At 32.8% G+C, this 25,497-nt stretch overlaps 1 protein-coding gene across 3 annotated transcripts in view; it reads left to right on the top strand.

Moving 5' to 3' along the window:
* USP25 (ubiquitin specific peptidase 25) overlaps nt 1-25,497 on the top strand; it is a 114,665-nt gene that overhangs the window by 34,855 nt on the left and 54,313 nt on the right. For all 3 annotated transcript variants that reach the window (XM_081062933.1, XM_081062935.1, XM_081062934.1), the window contains exons 4-7: nt 951-1,074; nt 11,860-12,022; nt 15,544-15,630; nt 22,809-22,946. In XM_081062933.1, the coding sequence (XP_080919059.1) occupies nt 951-1,074; nt 11,860-12,022; nt 15,544-15,630; nt 22,809-22,946 (512 nt within the window). The remainder of the gene's footprint in view (nt 1-950; nt 1,075-11,859; nt 12,023-15,543; nt 15,631-22,808; nt 22,947-25,497) is intronic.

Genomic DNA, 25,497 nt, shown 5'->3' with positions numbered 1-25,497 from the left:
ACTTTCTCATCCTACTGTTTTTTAATCTTCTAAGTAGCAACATATGGTTCCTATGATTTAAATTTTAATGGGATGTTATTGGCATCTTTTTCGTTATAGAAATTGACCAGTTTATATTGAAAAATTGGATTAAAAAGTGTTGTTTTTTTTTTTCCTGAAGATGGTAATAGTTATAGCCTTTATTCTTTGGAAAAAGAATTTTTACAGCATTAAGCCTATTTTCTTTTATTAAAAAAGAAAATAGTATCATTTATTTGTATATTTCTTTTTGTGAAATGAAATCCTTTTTTAAAATTAAAAGAAGTGCATGTTTATTAAATATTTCAGAGGGTACAGAAGTGTTTAATATAGAAAATGAAAGATCCTTATGCTTTTTTCTCCCCTAACTCTCCTCATCAAAGTTAACAGTTTGATTCACTTCCAGACTTAAAAAATAATGTATATATAAACATATATAGAGGGTACCAAAAAATGTATACACATTTTAAGAAAGGAAAAAACTGTATTAAAATTGTAATACTCAATATATACCGATAACAAAAGATGAATAGTATGGATGAACTGTAGTGTGTGTGTATTTGGGTTAAATTCCTAAAGCCTAAATGTAAATGTTTAATTATGTTGATTGCAATTTTTGTTGGTAAAAAATTGTTTTTAGCAGTTTTCTGCTTATTAACTTTTAATCAGAGACTTTGTAGTAAATATTGAGATTCCTTTGCAATGAAAAATAGGTTCTTATTGCTTTACATGTATTTTAGAGAAGAACATTCAGTTTTGAAGTATAACCAATTTACAGTCGATTTGCAATCTCTTCAGAGAGGCTCTTACATAGAATCAAACTGGTGCTGACTTTGATTTGAAAGGGGATGTTGGGTATAAAATCTCCATGATGCGAACTACCTTCATTTTGTTTGACTTTTGATTTTGAGAAAGATAGTTTTGCTTTTCAGATGTGATTGATCTCACTGGAGATGATAAAGATGACCTTCAGAGGGCAATTGCCCTGAGTTTGGCGGAATCAAACAGGGCATTCAGGGAGACTGGAATAACTGATGAGGAGCAAGCCATTAGCAGGTAAACACCGTCATTTGTGTAAGTCAATACAAGTATGCTTTCTAATGGAAACAGTAATTGGCTTTCATTTCAAGAGGCACAAAGATGTATTTTGTTATTCAAAGTAACTATGGATATGCTTCAGTATTGTTTTTATATTTTATGTAACCAAAATTTTCATATTCTAGTTCCAGTTGCATTTAAAGCTTGCTAGATTTTTAAGATTTTGAAGTGGCATTATGGGGCACTAAGTTTAGATATACCCTTTAATATTTCTTTGATTTTTTTTTTTTTCTTCCCTTAATCCCTTTTGGGTAGATTGTCCGACTCAATTTATAGCCTTTTATAGCAGATGTCAGAAAACCTTTTCTGTAAAGAGCCTGTAGTAAATATTTTTGGCTTTGTTGGCCATATGGTTTATGTCACAGTTACTCCACTCTGCTGTTGTAGTGCAAAAGCAGCCACAGATAATGTGTAATTTAATGAGTGTGACTGTGTTCCAATAAATCTTGATTTACCAAAATAGTCGGCCAGCTGGATTTGGCTCATGGCCCATAGTTTGCCAAACTCTAATCTATAATGTGATAGTACATTTATAGGTGTTTTGTTTTTTTTTAAAGAAATTGGCAAGATCCCAAAATGTGTGATAGAATGCATCTTTTGATTTAATAGCCAAAGCATTTTAGTTTGAAACGATTTGATCCACCAAAGAGTTAAAAAAATAAAATTTGATTTTTATCACAAAACGGTGCTCATTTTTTTTAAATGTATTTAAATTATAAGTAACATGTAATCTTCTAAACAACTCTTTGGAGACATTGACAACTCTCTTGCTGAAGGAGAAATTTATCTTTTAAGAGGTTAAATGAATGATTTTTCCAGGAGTACATAGCTGAAATGGGCCTTACAACTCCTGTGTTCTGCAAAAACAGGTTGGTAGCAAACCGTACCAACGCACTCAGATTAAGTTCCTTTGGCACAATATCAATAGTATATTTCCTTCTAAATGATCTGAAATTACTCCATGGGTAGGAGATGTCTCAAAATGCTATGTTTAACAAAGGCACATTTTTTCCTAGTAATACTTGTAAATGTCTTTGAATGTTACTGTGGAAACTACCTTGTAAGACATTATATTAACATGGAAAGACTTAATTAAAATCTATTATCCTCTTTAGTTGTGGTTAATATCATTTAATGCCAGTAATTTTTCAAAGAAAACCAAAAAGGCAAAGACTATCTTTAGACATTTTAATTAGACTTATTTTGTAAAGGATTTGAAGAAATTATCAAATTAATTTTTGTCTTTAAAAATACTGGAATGAAATAATTGTGATAATTATAAAACTTGATAATACTTAAACTTTTATAAGAAATGTTTTAAACATGAAATACATGAATTGGATTTCGTATTTAAGGGGACTGAATATCTATTATGTGAAAAAGAGGTTATAAAATAGAACATATATTGTGATACAAATATTATTTTAGAAAGCATATGCATGTTTTTGTTTATATGAATTTATATTAGAATACAAATTTTAAAAGTCTGCAAACATATATCAAATAGCATCAGCAGTTTTCTTAATCTGTTATTAAGTTTAATGTATATGTTACATATTGTTTTAGATACTCATTTTTGTCCCAAGGGGATGGGGGGAATCTCTTAAGATAATGCTCTTTTTTATTCATGGTCTTTTAATTTTTAATGCACTTTAAAAATAATAAATACTTCATAAATATTTTTATTGTACATAACATTGCAGAGATTTGGAATAGTGTAATTTTACATAAAATTATACTTGGTAGAAGTAAAAAATCACTAATATACTGTTGAAAAATGTAATGCTTTCTTGGTATGTAGATTTTATAATTTATAGCTTTAAAACATGTTAAGAGTAAAATGTGCAGTTAATGAGCATATACGTAAATTACATTGTATTAGAAAAAAGGGAATGTGAGAATTCCAGGTAAACTTTTGGCAAAGATGTGTTTGTTCCTGATACTTATTAAGGCTTGAGAATTAAGTTCCCAAGGAAAAATTATGCATTTTAAAGGAAAAGTTTGATATATCATGCTTAAAAGGAAATTTAACTGTTTGTTCATAATGCAAGTTCATATGATGAAATCTTGCCAAATTAAATCCTAGAATCATTTGACTATAGTTATATTTCAATGGTGTACTGAGTATGAATTCACACATTTGGAATACTATAGTATTGTATATAATTAGATGAGATAAAGCCTATCTTTTTTACATCTCACATCTTACAGTACCATAAATTTCATGGTGTAATTTCTTAAGTTGAACATTTTTAAATTGTACTTCTTAGTGTAATTTCTCCTTAGTTTTAGGATTGGATGTATTTATAATTATCTCTTGGTTGTCATTGCTTAGATCGAGAACAAATAGAGTATGGATAGTTGAAATTTGCTAATAAACTACATTGTAACTGGTTTGTGTCTATGGCATATTTCTTGTGAAAATGGCTTGCCTCATGTAATGACTTTGAACAAGCTTGGTAGAAGGTAAGGCTAGGTTTTAGTTGGAATTGTTAAAAAGAGCACACCTTCATCTGTTTCAAGAAATACGGTAAAATAAGATACATTTTTCTAGTGGAAACAGCCAGAATATATTGTTTCTGTTGGGTATAAAATTTATGAAGATCTTAAAAGTATTACAAAATTGTTAAGATAATAAAGACTAAAATCAAAGTAAAAGAAGGAGTGTAAAGAAGTAAGTTTGGACACTGAAATTTTATTTCTTGACATGGTGAATTTGCTTGTTGGTATAAACTTAAATTTGGGTTATTGATATCCTTTTAGAATGTGGGGAGAAGTAGTCTCAGGCCATCTTCTATGTAAGGTGGGGAGCTTTAACAGGAGCTCATTCCCTTCATTAAGTGGCTATGCCAAGGGATGACTTATTCACAGTAAGGGTAAAATGATAATTTATCTCCCCTCCCTTCAAAACTCCTAGAGTATGATAAAGATAGTTGCCTTGGCTCTGAGGGGTGCTATTGGAGGTGATGAGACTTGCCCCTGAGAAGAAGTACCATGATTTTGCAGCTGAAATCTGTGTCACTTTCGTGGTCCAGTAAATCTTAACTTGGGGATTTAGTTTTAAAAGATGTTATATTGGTGTTGTCTGTAGGTCTTGACAGAATCAAAAATATATTCTGTATGAAAGTGTCTTTATCCTTGGCCTCAAAGAATCCACTTTAGTAACTTCTGAAGCTGTACAAGCCCTACCAGTTAAAATTATCAAGCATACTTGGAAAAAACGTTGCTGTGAGAATCAGCAAAAATTATAGGCAGCAGAAATGCACCCATTTGTGTAGATATTGTGATTGATAGAACTATGTTAGCTTTTAAAGGAAATAAATGAAAATATGACCTAACACATTTGGAAAGGAACTAAAAATATCTTTTGGAAATTAAAATTACTAAAGATTAAAAAAACAGAACACAGGCTTAATAGCACATTAGAAATAGCTAAAGAACACATTAGTAGACTAAAAGATATATAAAAAGAAATCGTCCAACCTGTAACAGCTAAAAAAAAACAAAAAAAGTTTGAAAGATATGGAAAATAAAGTGAATAAATCTAACATTAATTGGTATTACCCTGTTTCCCTGAAAATAAGACCTAGCCGGACAATCAGCTCTACTGCGTCTTTTGGAGCAAAAATTAATATGAGACCCTGTCTTATTTTACTATAATATAAGACCGGGTCTTGTATTCGGTTTTGCTCCAAAAGACGCATTAGAGCTGATTGTCTGGCTAGGTCTTACTTTCGGGGAAACACGGCATAGAAGGAGAGAGAATGATCAGAGGCAACATTTAAAAAGATAATCACTGAGAATTTTTCAGAAGTAAAAAAATAATCTGTAAATTCCTGAAGCCCAACAAATCCCATCGGGAAAATTAAACGAAACCAGCACTTAGATTCATTATAGTGATCACAGAATACGTAAGACTAAGAAAATCTTTAAAGTACTCAGAGGAAGAAAGTGGACTTGTCCCAAAAATAGTGACAGTCAAAGTGACAAATGGCACAAATTGACACAACAATAAGACACATGAAAATAATAAAGTGATTTTCAATGAATGGAAGCAAAATAACTGCCAGAATTCTATACTGAGTGAAACAGTGTGAAGTGGTCTCACCAGGACATTTTTCCTTGTGATTTGGGCTCCAAGGGCACTTCTGAAAGACAAAGATTATTAATCTCTCTCCTGTCCCCATATCTCCCATCCCTCTAGATACGGGATACTTTTACTGCCTCCACTGCTACAAAATCAGTATCTCCCATTCCATTAGTTATAATTTCACCTTTTTGCCATAATGGCCTACTTGCACCCCACCTTTCATCCAGAAGGGTGGATGTAAGAGAATCAAAGGAACTTTAATAAAATTTACAGGGCCCAGTTTTGCCTCCCACTTTGGCCAACATGGGCCACTGTAGAGGAACTGGATGAGCAGTGTAGTCAACCAACTAATTATTATCGTTATGCTCTAAGACCGTTCAGTGCCACAAGGAAATCCAGGTGTCTGAAATGGAATTAAGTCTGGGAGCCACCTGGCACGTTTATCAACCAGAACAGCCTAGAGTTGACGTTAGGGGAATGAAAAAGCATGTTCAGAAATGGTTAAGGCGGAATTCTGAATTTTTAACATAGCTCCCCATAACTCCCACCCTTTTCATCCTCACCATTACCTGGGAAGTAGCTGTGAGGGGGAATTGCCTTAGGAAGGTGTGTGGAGCAGGAGTAGTTGAGGGAGGCAATTGCAAATCTTTTTAAATTAAGCTGATTTATGAGGATAATTCTAAGGCTCAGTGATACCTTTTGCCCATAAGTGGTAGGAAGCACAGAAGGTCTATTGAATACTTCGACTATCCTTCCATTTTTGAGTGGTTTTTATGACAAAAAAATGCACCATTGTAAGATTACAAGGGCTTATAAAAGTTGCAAATATGAAACAGATTAGTTTCAAGGGCCACAAGGCTGTGTGGCTAGAGTTGGGTGATGAGACTTGAACAGCAATACTGTAACTTGAAAAAGTGTCAGCAGCTGTGAGGAACCACTAATAGTCCTAAGAAAGGCTGGATGGAATGGAGGGGAAAGTGGTCAAAGGTCTGATGTGGTCAGTCAGCCAAGAGTGGGCAGGAGCCACAGCCTGGACAGTGCGGCCTCCCTCACCATGAGAAAAAAGATCAACTTTGGCAGTACTCATATGTCTGACATGCAGTGGTAGCCTCTGTGTCAGAAACAAAGTCCCTTTCTTTGTGCTCTGTAGGATTGTGGATGTGTTGCCATGTTGAGTACGCTGATGGATTGCAGCAGTGGTGGCAATCTGGGCGGTGCAGGCTCGAGGAGCCCTCTCGTTAGATCCAGGCACCACTGTGCATCCCCGTGGCTAACGTGAAAAAGACAATAAAACAGTGGTACTTTGGTTTTGTAACATAATCTGTTCCGGAAGACCGTTTGAGTTCTGAAACATTCAAAAACAGCTGACAGCTAGGCCTCAGGATCTTGCACTCAGCGGAAGCCACGCGATGTGTTCCACTTCCAAGTCATGTTAAAAAACTGAAGCATTTACTTCTGGGTTTACAGCATTGGTAAACCAAAATGTTCATCAACGGAGACGTTCGAAAACCAAGGTACTATTGTACCAAGTGTTGATGAGCATGTGCAGCAACTAGAACTGTCATACATTGTTGGTAGGATGTGTGATGGTATAACCACTTTGGGAAACTGGGAATTTCTAATGAATTTCAACATATACTATGCTAGGACTTAGTATTTCCACTCCTAGGTATAGACACTTGGGAAAGGAGTGCAGAGTAGTAGCTTTATTGATTATAATTAAAAACTGCGAACAACCAAATAGCCATAAGAGCAGAATAGTAAATAATGGTGGTATATTCACTCAGTGCAATACTAAGCAACATAATGGAAAGCATTTTCCTGGTACTTGGAAGAATGTGGAGGAATCCTCAAAGCAACATGTTGAGTGAGAAACTTGATGTAGAAGGATAACTGCTGTGTGATTCCATTTATGTGATAAGTTTAAGTACAGGCAAAACTAATTTATGGTGCTAGAAGTCAAAATGGTGATTATCTGAGAAATGGAGAAGACACTGCTGGCTGAAAAATGGCATGAGAGAATTTTCTGGAATAGAAATGTTCTCTATATATGGGTATATACATAGGTAGAAAATGTCACTGACCTGTTTACTTAAGATTTGTGTACATTATCCCGCAATAAAGTACTCCTACCAACAATAAAAGAATGTGTTTATCTATGTTGATTGATAATATACAAAAGTTATATTTCTATGTATAAGACAGAGTGAGAAGGTAAAGTTTTAAAAAGTTTTCATTTATAACACATAACACTATTAAAGACCAGGAATAAATTTAATAAGGAATGTACAAGAACTTCATGAAGAAAATTATTAAATATCATTGAGATATATTAATGAATATTTAATAGTTGAAAATATGTTCTCTTTCACAAATTGGAAGACTGAACATTGTGAAAAGTAGTCAGTTTTCCTTAAATTTACTTACGGGTTTTGGGTGAGCACAATCAAAATTCCAGTAGATTTTTTTTTTTTTTTTAAGAAAATCAACATGATCCTCCCTCCCTCTCTTCTTTCTTTTCTTCCTTCCCCTTCCTCCCCCCTTCCTTCCTTTCTTTCTTCCCTTCTTCAGCTTAAATGAAATGTTTGTTTTTCAGTACGTTGCTTCCCCAAAATGGACTTAGATAATCTAAATGGGGTGTTTTCAATATTATTGCTATAATGCAATTTAAATAACAATCAAAAAAAGCAAAAAAAGAAAAAAACCACAATAAAAATTTTAATGAGACGAACATTTATCATAAGTAGGTGGTTTTAACTTTCAGTGTAATGTGTGAAAGGAAGAGAAACAGCAAAACATTTTGTGATCTTTTTATGTTACTGAATGCCATAGTAATGACTAGTGTTGGGAAGAAAAGAAAGCATGTGAAGTGTAGCGGGGCTTAGTTTTTGATTTGTGTCTTTTCAGGTTGCCTCTCAGCATGCTACATTTTGGTATAATCTGTTTCGGAGCTGTTTGAGGTTTGCAGTGTTGTTTATTTATTTTTTCCTCTCCCTCTGCTGGCAACCTTAATACCTGCAATGTAGCTCTTGCATGCTTTGTACCTCAAAGCCCAGCTATTAAATGGTACCACTGGCTTTACTTTGGTGAGGCCAGGGAAGGAACCGTTAGGTAGGACTTAGCTTTATAGAAAGCTTATTCATTATGCTAGTACTGAACTGTAGAAAGGAACTGGGTTTGGGAATAGAGTAGTACTGGTATTTCCTTAAAAAAAGAAAATAACAAAGAGGTGGCAGCATCTAATATGTTAATCATCCATTTACTTTAAACACTACTATTTATCATGTGTGCTCTAAGGATGAAACGAATCTGTGCTTCTTCTCTCCAGATGCTGAGGAGAGAGTGATTGATTAACATATTTTTGGTGCAGTGTGATAGAATGTTAATAAAGTCCTTTAGAGCCAAGAGGAGGTAATAGGAAGAAACCTACTGGAGCTCGTTTTTAGTCCCTGGTGTATCAAAACTGAATGTGTGTAATCTCTAAATCAAGGAGATTACAAAGTCATGGCATTCTTTAATCCACCATCTCTTTGTACCATAATTCTTTAACCATATGATATGATTAAAGAATTTTATAATAAATTTATTTTTTTAAACCATACTTTTGTTATAATGACTGATTATATCTACCATATGACTGAATTGAGTTACATGAATATTTCATTTTATGTGTGTGTGTGTGCACATACACACACACAGTGCCAAAAAAATGTATATACATTTTAAGAAAGGAAAAATTATTAAAATTGTAATACGTGTACTTAGTATATACCGATAACAAAAGATGAATACAAGTCATGTTTGACTTCTGCAATTACAAGAGGTGCTCAAAGTGGTTTCCATCAGCGTCCAGACACTTCTGATTACAACGAATTACTGCTTCAGCAACGCTGACCAAAGTGTCCGCTTGTATACATTTCTGGGGCACCCCCAGTATATTTGTGTGTGTGTGTGTGTGTGTGTGTGTGTATGAAATATAAATATGATTTAGGAAATGGATACTTTTATTTTCATATCATAGGTGACTTTGAAGAGAGCCATGAGCATGTATCTCTTGAGCCCTAATCAAACCGTTATTATGGTTTGTACCTAGTTTAGCTTGTAAAGAAAGGTACACTGTAATGCTGGGGAGATGGTGTCTGCAGTTTGTGTCTTTGACTTTCTTTCCCTTCCAACTTCCTTTGTGGATACTACAAACAATGCAGGCAAGCTGCTTGGTCCTAGAAAGTAGCTTCTCCCAACTCCTTTGGGTGAGAGAGTAGGCAAGGGAACCACAAAGCTTTCTCTATCTTACTCCATGAAGGTAATGTTTATATTACATAATTTATATGAAGTTTATTTTTTTGGTGGGAGAGAGGTAAAAGAGGAGAGTAAGGGAATTGACTATACGGAAACATTAAAAAAAACAACGAAAAGCTTCCTGAGTTTTAGTCATCTTAAGCAGCTCTTGCATAAGATGAATATCCTTATCTCAAGGAGTCTAGATGTAGGTTTGGGCTGGGATATTAACACTTAGGGGAGCATGAGACCTACTTTTACTCAATCTGGTCTTGAGGCTGAGTCTCATTTTTTTTATTACCTCATGTGACATAAAAATTTTAGTTTTTGAAGATTGGGTGTATTTTGTAGAAATTAAGTATTCTCAAGTTTTCCATAACTAATCATTATGATAAATGTTATCTGGCCTGTTGGCATTATTAAGAAGGGTGCGTTTTTTATTTGTATTTTATTATGATTAGTCATTAAAATACATATAATGGTACAAGTTCAGCCACCAGGAGATTCAGGATTGAGTGTAATTTTCTTAGACGTTTGACCAGTTTATACTTTAGAATATGCTCTAGAACTCTCTTTTTAGCGGTTATCGTGCATGCCCAGCAGTACATGTTTGCCTCTCCCGTCTCTTATGTGACCATGGTGCTAATTCTTCTTTCCTGTTTGTGGTATTGCTGCTGCTTTCTCCAAAACTCACCGTTTGTTTTAGTTCATTCATCTCTCATTACCAAGATAGAAATAAGGTTCCTTTATTTGGAATACATACGCATTACAAAGGGAACAAAATTTTCAAAAGAAAACACTAGTTGCCTTGTACAAATTCAGTATGTTTCAGTTGATTATTATTATTATGTTACTTTATGGTGAACTGTACAACTTGAACAGTAGGAAGTCTCAATGGGCTCTTCGACTTTTATCTCCCCCTTATGTTCTTGCAAACTTGTTTCTGGTAACAGTGGGATATCCTGGGTAAATTCTGATTTTTGTTCTGCCCCAGTCTAATTAATACCTTCCGAGTAGTTCTAGTAAATAGTTTGAGAAAAAGCCTTTAGGGGCTGAGGTTGCATTTGAGAGTTGAATATTAGGCAAAGAGGGCTGCTGATGTTGGATCACTCTTAAAAATGACAGAGGTGTAAACTGTTTATTTTTAAATATGTGAGTTTACTTTGACCTTTACATTTTAAAATATGTTGTTGTTACCTGCTTTGTTTTTTAGTACGTGGTTTTGTTGCTTCATTCCCAAAGAAAGACTTTACATCCTATATGCACATGAGTTATTTCAAGTAATGGTAACTTGGAATCTTACTGCATCGTATTTACTGTCCTGTTATAAATAGTGCTGTTAGACACAAAGGAGTCATTTACCTTTTCCTCATAATTAAGGAATGTAGCTATATTATTTTGACAGTAATCTGGTGGGGCAAAATCTTTAGGATAAACATGGTGTATGTAGCATGAATGAGATTTTCTCAAGAAGCCAAAAAGTTAGAAAAACTCATTTTGGCTGAGGTTTTTGTGATTAACACACAATGTGTTATGACACCTGAATATTATTTATGCTTGTTTAGAATAGTAAGTAACACATGTCTTGAGCAGGTAATATGCTTGGTTAGTTCACATGTGGGAATAAGGATTTTCCAGCATGTTGTTGCAAGAAAACATCATTAAGTAAAGCAGCATTATTCTTGCCTTGTTTAGATATATTTAAGATATTCTGGGGGTAATTTCATTGTGAAGAGGTTGATCTTTTGTTATCCTGATAGTTATTTCATTAAGGTTTTCCCTCGGCAAGCTTTTGGGTGAAGAAATGAACACATAAGTAGTGTCTTCCTTTATTTAGCTGTCAGTCTAGATCTCTAGAACTGAAAGGCACCCTAGAACTTGCCTTAATGTTTTCTATAGAAAAGCCAATTAATGGTCAGAGGCGTAAAAATGCGGTTTCTTCAGTTTATAATGTTTTCCTGATGATTCAAAGTAATTTTTATAAAAACCAGTCATTTCGTCATATTGTAAATGTGTGCTTTAAAACAGTGATTTTTTTTCAGAACTTATCTAGGTGCCATATTCCTGGCATTAAACCTCTAATTTATTGAAACATAATTTATCGTACTTTCTATCATAAACATTGTCTTTGTGTTTGACTTTTTTTTTTCCTTAGGAAAAAAAGGTTGTCTCTCTTGATCTGTTGGCATTGCCACTGCTATGTTTTTAAAGAAAACTAACCTCTACTTGAGTAAATATAGCCTTAAATATTATGTCCCCAGATACATTATCCAGAGCTTAAGTAATTAAAATCCGTAGTTTATGGTGTGCTATTTCCCCAGAGTACAGCACTAAATTAATACTATTTTTCTCATCATTTTCTCCCCATTACTAAGGGTTCTTGAAGCCAGCATAGCTGAAAACAAAGCATGTTTGAAGAGGACACCTACGGAAGTTTGGAGGGATTCTCGAAACCCTTATGATAGAAAAAGGCAGGACCGAGCTCCTGTTGGACTGAAGAACGTTGGCAACACTTGCTGGTTTAGTGCTGTTATTCAGGTAAGGACGTTTCTGCAGATCTCACGTGGTGGGCTTGATAGAAATGGGAAGTAGGTTAGAGTTGTGTTTCTTTGGAGTTGGGTACTTGAAACATAACTGCAGGCAAGGTTTTAAATATGCCTTTCTGTCTAAAGAAGTAGTATGGAAATTGTAGCACTCCCCATCTTCTGTTCCTCTCTCAGTATGGAGTTTTAACAATAGAGCATGACCTATGCCTTATTTCGAATTACTTGAAATACATTTCTTACTTGAAACTAATTTCTCCTCCCTCCCTAATTGTTAGAGTGGAAAGAAAATATTTCTATATGTATTCCCCTGCAAATTTAGGGAAGAATGTAACCAAGATATGAAACCAGAACTGATTTTTTTGTGTGAGTCAGATCAGATTTTTATATGTATAATAGAAAACGTTTTTCGTAGAATTATAGTCATTTATATACTATTTTTAATATAAGAAGGCATTTTATTTATTTGAGGAGTTTATAGATTAATAACACATTTTCTTTCTAACTTGGAAAGCCCTTAGTGGAATGTTTCTTGAGCCCCTTCTTCTAAAATGAAACATGTTAGTATGCATAGATATTTATCCTCTTTTAAATTTTGACTAGTTTTCTTTTTTTTTTTTAAACTCTTTTATATGATATGACTATTTTCAAATTTTTTGCCATTTCAGATATTGGTAATGTTACCCATCAGATTACAAAATCTTGAATTAAACAATCTCTTTAAAACAATCTATGTATCTAATAGCATGCTTTTAATCTTTATTACTGATTAGGAAAATTAATGTTTTGTATTTATTTTCCTAATACAGTTGAATAGTAAACTTATCATTTGGTGTTCCTGATGAGTACTTTTTCAGTCGTTGGATCTGTATGCCATTTCTTTTTGTATTCAAAACACCTTTTCATTTAGTAGCTTTCTCAGTCTGTATGTAGGACAGCATAAACTTTCATATGATATTAAAGCAACTAACTGGTTAGTTCATTTTCTACAAGGTTGTTAATTGTGTTTTCTAGCCTATTAATATGAATTTTTAACTTTTTTCCTACTTCAGTGGTAGAATTTTCAACTCCCCGTTCCCCTTTTTGCTTGGTGTATAATACTATACAGTTCGATTTCCTTTGGTTTCCTGCGTTTATACCTCACTCTGATATATTTAGGTTGGTGCAAAAGTAATTGAGGTTTAAAAGGTTAAAAAAAAAAAAAAAAATTGCAAAAACCGCAATTACTTTTGCACCAACCTATACTACAGTATATATTAGTTAGTAAGTAATATGCTATGTTATTTGTTTTTCAGGCCATTAAAACATTAAGGAATACCTGGATTAGCATAAATTTATAATAATATCTTTGTTCCTAGCCTTGATTATGCATTAATTATTTACTTACATGCCAACAGTATCTAAAATTTTATTTTCTATCTTAGATTCTCTTAGATTCGTTTAATAGACTATCTGGCAGTATCGTACTTGTGCTATTAGTAAGGATTTTTGTATTTCATTGCCCAATCTAGATTTCATAATCTAGACTTGATTTTAAAATAGGAAGCATAGTTTTAAGGCTGTGATCTGAATGTTCATAAATATTCTTCGCTGCCTGTATTTGCACAAGTAGATGCTATTGCTGCACTGTTATGGCCAAATAAATGAGGCTTGTTAATGAGAAGCTTCTCATAGAGAACCGTAAGAAGAAAGCAAGCGCTTGCAAATAATGTTTGTTATTTAGAATAGGTCCTCTTTATTTCTTCACACATATTGGAAGAAAGACCCATTCAAAATAATTAAATTAATATTAATAGATTTGGGGATAACTGCTTTTTGTTTTCATAGTATCTTAGTATCTCTTAGTTCAAATATGAAAGAGTTGTCCATCTATTTATACCTCAAGTGGTATTTATTGACCTTAGCTTTTACTTTACATTTCAAATTTTTGGTGTTTTTTTGTTGGGATGGGGAATGAACTGGACAAACTTGTTTGTCCTCTAACATTTTAAGTAATTTTACTAAATTCAAATTTTATCTTAGATTAGTGCTGCTTAACTGGTAGTGTGGCTTTACCACTCTCTTAACATAGGCAAGTATAAGGCACTGGAATTATTTTTTCTTCTGGAGAAATCTAGACACCTAGAAGTAACTTCTAACCTTGAAAAAATTGGGTTATTACACTGAAGTATTGATATACTATCTTTTGGAAGTATGGAAAAACTTAACGCTTTGCATCTTAGAAAATTGTGGGTAGGAAAAGAGAACTTTGTCTAAAGATCACTTCAAGTTTTGTTTTTTTTACTGTAATTTTAAAGTATTTTCTGTTTTAAGTAGCTTTTCATTTTCACTGTACTCTCATAAATCATACAATTCCAGGTTGACTAAAATACAAGCATCCTGAGGGCAGAGAACACATCTTTTAGGTTATTCTGGACCAGAATATAGTAGTCTGACACATTAGAAGAGCCCTTTATGTAATTATTGAATGAATGAACCAAAAAGAAACACATTTATGTTGAAATTAAGATTTAAGAAGCTTCTATCACCCTAGTGATGTATGGGATTGAAAAGATCCTGCAAATTTTCAAAAAATTCAAAGAAAAGGTTTCTTATTGATTTGTGGTGCCTCCTTAATCTTCTGTCAAGTTGGCTAACCCATCTTTACTTAGATTTAATACACTATCCCCTCCTACACAGTGACTTTCAAACTTTTATAAACTGACCCACAGAAAGGAATACATTTTACATTGTAAAACACCTTACACGTACACGTATGTAAAATATCTACAATGAAATTTTACAAACAGTACTCTGTGGTAAATTTACTGTGTATAATATGTTCTGTTATTTTCCATTGTATTTTATTTCAGTTTTTAAACAAATATTCTTCATGAGGACATTAATGAATTTTAAGTTGTAGTTTAAAAATCAGCTCCAGGAAGTCTTTCCGTGGGCATTTTCATCTGCTGCCATTATACTCTATATGATCAGGATTATTGTATCTTTGAATCACATTTCTATTGTTATATTCAAGTATCCATCTCCTTTCTAGTTCCGTGTCTCCTTGAGCATAGAGATGAGATGTAATTGCGTTGTCTCCATCACCAAGCATCTGAATCATAAATTTATTTGTACTATGTTTCTGTAGAATTGATACCTCTAGATAACTTATAGTGAACATAGTATGTTTGAAAAGTTCTAGACTTTGCATTTGTATACTTTTATTTTGAGGAAACTGTATATTAGGAGAAATATAAAGAGAGAAAGCTTTTAATATAACACATAATTTTTTTTGAGTTGTCCATGTATAATTTTCCGCCTTGTAATACAATAAATATTGTTAATGATCAAGAATAGTGTGTCAAAATATAAGAAATTTGACTTTCCTCAAGAGAAAAATAGGACTTCTTGTGTCAATTGCAACAATTCTGTGATAAGTAGTATAGTTGTCAAGAATAAATCACGTTTCATATTTTTACAGTTCTGTTAATAGAATTTTCCCTTGGGTTATTTTAAATTGTTGTTCTTTTTCAGTCATTATTCAATCTTTTGGAATTTAGAAGATTAGTTCTGAATTACAAGCCTCCATCAAATGCTCAAGATTTACCTCGAAACCAAAAGGTAAAATTATAAAATTATTTTGAAATTCAGATTTTTAAGCAGAAGTTCTCCATTTTTTAATCTGTGTTTATTTGGGGGATACTTGCCTCTCATCAAATCTGAAACAGTGTCAAATTTGAAGTCAACCCACTAATCTCAATTACTGCTACTTTCTGTAGTAACTTTCTGTTCTTTGTCAGTGTGTTATAAATATGAACTTTTCTTCACCTGCGTGTCAAGTATTATACTAGTTTTTTTTGTGTAACTTTGGTAAGTGCTTTTTTCTTTTTCTTTTTGGACTGTCCAATTTTAGTAAACTTTATAGGCTGCAATTTACAGCTCAAGATCTTTCTTTGTCTCTTTTTCACTTGTTTTTATAGATAAGCCCTTTAGAAGATTAGTTTTGCACTGGCTATCTTTGCAGTGTGATCTATTTTATAAATTAATATTGTTAGGCAATCTAATGTGGCCGCACAGATACCAGGGCCACATTGCCTAAGTTCTGGGAGCAGACCTAAAGCAAGACATATCACCTTACTTTATCTGCTCAGTTTCCTTATATAAAAAGTATCAATGACAATAGCAACTATTTTATCAAGTTGCTGTGAGAATTAAATGAGATAAAACATGTAAAGGGCTTAAAAGTACCTGGTACATAGTAAGTAGCAGGTGTCAACTGTTGTTAGTTATTATATTGTTCACTATAGCTTTTCAAAATATAGGACTGATTTGCATGCAGAAATTCATACTTAATGGAAAAAATTAATTATAGTGATAATATAGAGATAATATGCCTGAGCGTAAGTAGTGATCTTGTCATAAAGAAATTATAGCCCTAAAGGGAACTGTTTGTCAAGATGAAGTTAGTTTTAGGTTTCATTAAAGTATTGCATTTGTGTGACCTATGGTTAGTAGTAATGATAAATTATTAAATTACGGTTTTCTTTTAAGGTATAATTTTGAAAACTAGTTTTTCTGCAAACGTGAAATGTTTATAAAGCAAGGTAGTGGGAATACAACTATTTATAACCAGCTTTTTAGGCTACAATCTTTAAGTCATAAAGTGTCAGGGTGATAAACAAACCATTTTCAAAAGGGAACCAAGATAACTGACAGCCTCTCATACCTCCAGAGAAATTAATTGATCAAAACTGCCTTCAGTCATTATAAGATTTAAATGAAACTTTCTGCATTATTGCCTCCCTTTATCACAATTTGTTAATATCAATGGTCCTCTCTTCTGGTGTCTCTGTTGGAGTATACTTATAATTTACATAACATTATTTAGAATTATTATTTCCAATTACATATTCATATATTTCTTTTATATTCCTAGATTTTAGGACTATACAGAGTTTTAATTTCTTATATTCTTCAAAATGTTGAATAAGATCAAGTTAGTTTTCTGATCTTACTTAAACAATTGTGATATCCATGCTTATGTACCAGAGCTAGTTTGGGGGTCATGGGAATGTTCAACTGAATGCTAGAGAAATATATAAATCCAATCACCAGCACCTTTCTAGAGAAATCTGTTTCTTGTAGTGGCATGGTAAGCATGTCCAGGTGTCCCTTCAGCTTAAGGAATTTTGAATTTTACAAATAAAAGAGGCATTCTGGAATTTCTGTCTTTAGCCATGGTGAAGTAACAGAGACTGGATTTACAAGTCTCAATACATTTTAAAGGATTCAAAGCATACAAAGTATGTTTTCTGACTGGAATGAAGTTAGAAATTGACAAAAAGATATCCAGAAAATCCCCCTGATAGTTGGAAATTAAGTAACACACCTCTAAATAACCCAAGGGACAAAGAACAAGTCAAAAGAAAGAGTTCATTATATTCTGAACTGAATAAAAATTAAAACATGATATATCAAAATTGGAGGGGTGCAGCTAAAGCAGTGGTTAGTGGAACTATATGAACAGAACACCTGATTAGAAAATAAGGATGGTTTCAAATTAACAACAATTAGTTGTAAAAAGCACATTGATTGGAAAGCAGAAGAAAGGGAATAATAAAGAGCATAAATCAATGACAGAAATCAGAAAAACAATAGAGAAAATTAATGGAATCAAAAGGTACTTAAGACGATCCATAAAATTGAAGAACTTCTGAGTAGGCTGAGCAATAAAAAAGAAGGAAGAAATAAATTACCTATATGAAGAATGAAAGGGGGGATAGCACTGCATATTCCATAGATAATAAAAAAGAATAGTGGAATAGTATAAACAACAGATAAATATCTTAAAAACCACAAGCTATTGAAGCTCACTGATGATAAAATAACCTAAGGTAAGCATCCCTATATTTTAAAAATTGGATTTTTAGTTCAGAACCCAACCACCAAAAATTTAATAGCAAAATAGTTTACTGGTGAATTATTCCAAACATTAGAGAAATAAATAATAGCGGTTCTCTAAATGTTTTCCAGAAAATTGAAGAGGTAAAACTTCCCAACGTATTCTGTAAGCCCAGTATTATCCTGAAACCAAAAGTAGAAAAAGATATTCAAGGAAAATACAGATCAATATTCTTATGAATATAGAAACAAAAGTTGTAGTAGATGATGCAAATTGAATCCTGCTATATACATATATATAGGATAATACATTATTAGCAAGTGAAGTCTATCCAGGACTGCAAGATTGGTTTAGTGTTCAAAAATCTGTAAGTCACCACATTAACATAACAAACTAAAGAAGAAAAACCACGTGATCATCTTAATAGATGAAGAGAAAGGATTTGATAAAAGCTAATATCTATTTATGGCAAACATCTCTCAAAAAGTAGGAACTTTCTTACTCTGTGATAAAGCTCATTTTTTATGAAAAATCTACAACTAATATAAACTTAATGGTGAAAGACTGAATGTGTTTTCCCCAAAAATCAAGAACAAGCAGGATATCAGCCCTTACCACTTCTGTCAAACATTAGACTGGAGTTCTTAACCAGTGCTATAAAGCAAAAAAAAAGGAATAAGCATGCAGATTGGAAAGGAAGAAATAAAGCTGTTTTTTTTTTTTAATATTTATGACTTGATTGTGTATAAAATTCCAGGTGCTTTAACAACAACAAAAAATGAAGATGCTTAGAAGCAAGAAATCAGTTATCAAGGTTACATGATGTAAGGCAAACATACAAAAATCAATTATATTTCTAAATACTTGAAATATACAACTGTGAATTTAAATTTTGAAAATACTGTTATACAATAGTGTAAAGTATGGACTGTTAGGGATACAGTACACAAAAGATACATGGAAAAGTACAAAATATTGCTGAGAAATTAAAGAAATAGATACATACTATGTTTATAAATCAGGAAATTCAATATTGTTCAGGTATCAATTGTCAGCAAATTAATCTGTTCATTCAATATAATCCCATTCATAATCCCAGGAAGCTTTTTCATAGAAATTGATAAACTGATTCTAAAATTTATATGGAAAGTCAAAATATGTAGAATGGCCATAGCAATTTTTAAAAGAAAGGAGTAATTGTCAGGCTACTGTGATCAAGGCACTGTTATTGGCAAAAAGTTACCGTATTTTGCCATGTATAATGTACACTTTTTTTGCTCAAATTTGTGAGAGAAAAATAAGTATGCGCATTATACATGGGTAGTACTAATTCTGTATCTATATAAATGTTTTTAATTCTTTTATTTATGCTTATGAGTTAAAAGTGTACCTAGAAATCAATAACGATATCTGTATGCAAAATAATACCCTGGAATATGATAATCGGTTTTGTTGAATTTATGTCGAGCTTGCAATGACGAAGAGTTCTTAACCTTCTGTGACGTGTAAATTGTAAATTTGTTACTGGTACATAAAATTTCTTGTACCTTGAGTCTGTTTTCGTATTTCGTAATTTTTTAAATAAAATTTATTGTGCCATAATGTGTTAAAAATAAATGCTAAAATTCCTTTATAATACAAGAAACAAGTATCTAAATATAAACAAATAAAAATTTGAATAAAAAAATTAAAACAAAAGATTTTTTTTTTCCTGGAAGTTTGGGCCAAAAATGTGGTTGTGCATTATACATGGGAGCGCACTATACATGGAAAATACGGTAATCATATAGAGCAAATGAACAGAATGAGTCAAGAAATAGACCTACACATACAGGGTAAATTGATTTTAATCGGTGTTGCCAAAACAATTCAATGGGCAAAGGAAATTCTTTTAAACTAATGGTGTCACAGACAGAAAAATAATCCTCAGTTCTTACGAGACACTATACTTGCTTTAGAAATCCAAAGAGCATTTTTGCTTTTATAAAAAAAGTCGTTACAATACTAATGTAGTTCTTTTGTAACAAAGTCAGGTGGCATAAATCGAACTTTCGGAAAGCAGAGGATACTCTTCACTTTATGCCATTTTAGCTTAGGAAAGATCTCACAGAAACACTACTTTAGGATAGCATTGGAAACCTATATATGATCAGAAAATTATAATGGATTATAGATATAAAAAGAAGAACCTATAAACCTATAAAAATTATTGAAAAAAACATACAATATTTTAGTGCCTTGGGTTCAAAAATTTTCTTAAGTCAATAAAAGGGCACAAATCATTTAAAAAATTGATAAATTGTACTTTATAAAAATTATAAACTCATGATCATTGACAAATTCATACAAAATGAAAAAGCAAGCCGCACACTGGAAGAAAACATTGGCAAAACATGTAGCAGATAAAGGAATTGTATGTAGAATATATACAGAATTTGTATAACTCAATAATAAGGCAAGTAACCTATTAATGTATTGGCAAAAATATTTGAAGATATACTTCACCAAATAAGATCTTCAGATTATAAATAACCACATGAAAAGATGTTCAACATTATGTCCTTAGGAAAATGCAAATTAAAACTAGAGGTGCTACTGTGTACCCACTCGAATAACTAAAGTTAAAAATATTACTGAGTGTTGTAGAATGTGGACCTAGAACTCTCAGTACACTGCCAGAATATAAAATAGTGTAATGCCTTTGGAAAACAGTTTGGTTGTTTCTTTAAAACATCTATAAAATCTAGCCCTACCCCTCCAGGGTTTTACTCAAGAGAAATGGAAGCATATATCCACACATGTACAGTAATATCCACAAAAGCTGGAACAGATTAATGGATAAGTGTCCATTACAATACCACTGAGCAATAAACAGAATGAGTTATTATTCATACAGTTACATAAGTGAAGCTCAAAATAATTATGCCTATTGCAAGAAACCAGAGTAAAACTAAGTTCATAGTGTATGATTTGATTTATATAAATTTCTAGAAAATATAAAGTGACCATAGTTGCCTGAGGATGATTAGGAAGAGGAATGAGGAGTGAAGAAGAAACTTTTGAGGTGACGGATAGGTATGTTCTCTTGATTGTGGTGATACTTTTCATGAATATATACATGTCTGAAGCTAATCATTAAATTGTACACTTTATAATGTACGGCATATTGAACATCAGTTAAACCTTCATAAATCTGTTTGTAAAAAGAAATACAGTGTTTGTGTGGTTTCTATATGTGGTGTTGTTTTCATAATTTAGCCAAATGCAGTAGCTACTCAACATCATTTACATTTTGCCATTTGAAATTCACAAAGATTTTCTAGCCACCGGAATTGACTTGAGAGAAAAGTATTTTACTTTTCATGTATGCTTCTCAACATAATTCCACTTAATTTTCAAGTCATTTATTTTATCTTTGTTAGTTGGCAAGGAGTGTCTCAAAAAAACTGCACTGACTTTGGATATAGTGATAAATGAAGAAATTGATCTTGGCAAATTAAGAATATTTATGGAAATTATTTTGTGGATTAAAATTCTTAGTAGTTGCACTTTTAAAATGTATTTATATAGGGAAATTATAGACTGGGAAATACCACAGAAACATCATGGATTAGTTTTCTATCTCATTTAACTTTTATCATCTATGATGAAATTTATTATACTTAAATAAAATCCAAGTTTTCCATACTTAGCACTTTTATGTCAGACAATGCACTTTGTGATTACTATAATGGTATACACAGTTTTGGAATCAAATGGTAAATATTTGGGATCAACTTTATTCCTTTACACCTGTTTCTTAGGATTCTTTTTTAATGCATTCTGGGAGCAAGTATTTCTGTATTGATTATATTAGTCCGAACAGCAACAATGCACACACACACACACACACACACACACACACCCCTACAATTTTATAATGTTGACAATGCCAGCCCTGCAAACTTCGAAATATTTTTTAATATTTAAATAATATATAAACTTTATCTGTTAAAATTGTTATTGCAAGATCTAACTATACGTACTGCTTTTGTTACCATAAAGAATTTTTCTAAGGTATGTGAATTACATTCTTTTTAAAAGTTTCCTTCCTGTTTTAAAATAAATTGTTCATGATTGATAACATTGGATTGTTTTTATTCTTTCTGGAGGGTTTGGTTTAATCAGCAGTTAAGAATTGAATGCCTGCTTTGTATAGCAGAAAGTTCTGGGGTACAGAAGTGCTTGTCTTTGAGAAGTTTACAGTCTTATTGAGAAACAAAAGTAAGATTTCAAAGGAACATGAGGATGTTGATTCATTAGTCTAATATAAGGATCTAGTCTAATTATTAAACTAACATTAGTCTGATAATTAGGATCTTCACACGATATTGGCAGTTGGTGATTACGTGAAAGACGTTCATTTTAGTAGATGTGGGGTTTGAAGGAATTGACTTTCAGAGGCTTGGGAAGGCTTCACGGAGGAGTAGGGATTTTTGCTTAAATGGTTTTATTGAGGTAAAGTACTTAAACATTGCCTGGTACATAGTTACCACTCACTGAAGGGTGATTGTTATTGCTGTCAACAGCAGCTGGGCCCTGCTGAATGAAAGGATTATAATAAACAGACTTGAATGAGGAGAATACGCTTGGCTGGGTATTGATATGATTTGCTATGAATATGTTGCATTTATGCTAAAATTGTGAGTTTAGCTTAGGTCCTTTTCTGGTTTTGTGCTTGATTTCTTTGAATCTTCTACATGACACCAACATTCTCCTTTAATTACAACGCAGGAGTGCTGCTCATTCCTAATTGTATTACTTAAATTTTCGGTTAGTTCTAAAATGAATACCTGTTTACCAGTAAGATTTTGTTAATCTTCATTTAAAGGTTTTTGTGTTTTTTTTTCTCCACTAGGAGCATCGGAATTTGCCTTTTATGTGTGAACTGAGGTATCTATTTGCACTTCTTGTTGGTACTAAAAGGAAATATGTTGATCCATCAAGAGCTGTTGAAATTTTGAAGGATGCTTTCAAATCAAACGACTCCCAGCAGGTAGCTTTATTGTGCTTTCCTGATTACTAACCATTTGTATTTTATTTAATCTGATCATATAATAAGCAATTTTTTCAAAGATCCATGCAATTGAAGATGTTTTTATTCATCTTTATTAAAAATAAGCTGGAGCCATTTCGAAGATTGACTTTAAGAAGAAAGTCATAATGATCTTGAAAGTGCTAAGATAAATAAAGGTGTAATTTATATTATGATTGAAATTGATAAGTGAAAACAATGTATAAAATTAAAAAACAAAAGTAATGTGTAATTAAAAATCTTCGCAAGTGTGTCACCTAATGACAGTACAGTGTACATGCTTTTGATGTGCCTGTTTTAGCTGGCAAGGAGTCATTTTTCAATTACTCAGAAAGGATTTCTGAACTACGTTAACTTTGTTATTGTTGCTTTTATTTTCCAATCTTGGTGTAGTGCTATCTGATGGCTTTTTATTCATTTCTAAAAAGAATATTGGGAATTTTCCTATGGAATAGAAAATGTCTATAATCAAACCAACATTTTCACATGTAATTTGAGAAGTCAGAGAAATTAAAACAGAAGAGACGCAAGAACCAAGAACACAGCAGAGAATAAAGGCAGCAGTATTGGAAGAGGTGGCGATGAAGAAGTAATATGCAGAAAAGCCACTACATTTGCAGTGTAGTTTTCATGATATTGGCTGTATGTCCATTATGGAGATATGTGGGCGTTGTTTGTAGGAGAGGTCGGAAAGAGGTGTGATTCTGCCACTGCCTTCCCTGCGCCTTTTTAAAAATTTACCTTTTATGGCAAAGATACATGAACCAAAAAGGTGCTCATCTCAGTATTTGCTTTTATTTGTTGTTTTCATGTGTTTTTGTTTTTTTTTAAATTTCTAGCAATATTCCAGTTCCTGTTAATGTTTAGTGTCTTATCTGTTACAACAGTCCTTTAACACAAGTCAAAAATAATATTCCTAAAAATGATCCCAAACCACCATTTTAGGACACTCCTGCTGGTTCTAAGTGTGCGTTTTTATTTTTTTTATAGCAGTGTTTTCTTATTTAGTATGTGTACTGTATTCTCTGGTGGCTACAGGGAGTTGAATATACAATTAAATTATAAAAAGACTTCTGTTCCTCGACTTAATCTTTTCTTCTGGAGTTGCTTTTTCTTTAACATTTTCTTGAGTACCCTCTTTTGTACTGAAGCTTTCTACAGATGTATAGTAATCTTTAGGTATCTTTTCACATTTAAAAGTGAGGCAGCACACGCTTCACTGGGTACCTCACAGGTGGTACCTGCATAGACTTCTCAGTTTTGTGCCAGTGGACAGGAGACATTAGCTGTTAAGGCGGGTGTGGACTCCATAATGCTTATAAATGTGTGAATGCCGTTGCTCTGGGCTCGCAGCACAGACTAACTGGTATTCTCATTGTTGATTTTTTTTCTCTCTGCAAGGTCTTTTGAAATAGTTGCACATTAACTGAGGTAGAGACAGGTTTGATTATCTTCTATTCCTAGACACTTGAATCTGAAGTACACATTAGTGACATAGGGGAATAATTCTATAAGTGAAGTAAGCATCATGTTTTTTTAAAAGTGAATTTATACTTCCTAAATGTATTTTGAAATATGCAGGTTTTGGGGGATACCTTTTGGGATATAATAACTGTCAATTTTAATCATACTTATAACTGTTTCAATTTAAAATTAAAATGTTATAATAAAGGCCTTATCTTTTTCCTCTTGATGAAAGCAGGTAGAATTATTTTATAATTGTAAATTTTATATTGACTGCTTAAAAAGATGGGATTAATTTCTTCTGAAGAGTTTTGTGATAACTAGGAAACCTTTTTGTTTCTCGTTAGATATGACCTTACAGGATAAGTAAAATTATAAAGAAGTTTGGAAAGTTGTCTTAAGGTGTTACATACAGCTTGCTAGGACAACTGCAACAATACAAAGCAAGTCACTTCAAAACAATAGAAAATGATTCCCTCGTAGTCCTAGAGGCCAGAAATTCAAAACCAAGGTGTGTGCAGGGCAGTGCTCCCTCCAGTGACTCTGAGGGAGAAGCTTCCTTGCCCCTGCACTCCCCATCTTCTGCTGGTTCCTGGTGTTCCTGGGCTTGTGGCAGCATAGCTCCTATCTCTGTCTTCAGTTCAACTTCACATGTCCCTTTTCCTTGTGTGTGTGTGTTTGCTCCTTTCCCATTTCTTGTGAGACTACTCAATATTGGATCCTAATCCAGGGTAATCGCATCCTGAGATCCTTACCTTATTACATCTGCAAAGACCCTTATTCCAAAAAAAGTTACATTCTGAGGTTCCAGGTGGACATGTATTTGGTCAGGCCACTATTTGAACCTACTGCAGATAGTGTGAATGTTTATAACTGGATTTTTGTGCTGAGTTTAGTTGTCTAATGGCTTTGGAGTCATTTAGTTAAAGCTTCCCAGACCTTAGTTTCAACGTTTTAAAGGTGAGTAAGATGGCCGAGATGCCCTTTACACAACTTGTAGATGGAAAAATAAATGATAGTAAGTTTGTTTTATACTTAGGGCTTATTT

This window comes from Rhinolophus hipposideros (genome assembly GCF_964194185.1).
Source record: "Rhinolophus hipposideros genome assembly, chromosome: 2".
In the NCBI taxonomy this organism is placed as follows: domain Eukaryota; kingdom Metazoa; phylum Chordata; class Mammalia; order Chiroptera; family Rhinolophidae; genus Rhinolophus; species Rhinolophus hipposideros.
The sequence above is the reverse complement of the archived record's forward strand: the minus strand, read 5'-3'. Positions and strand labels throughout refer to the sequence as shown.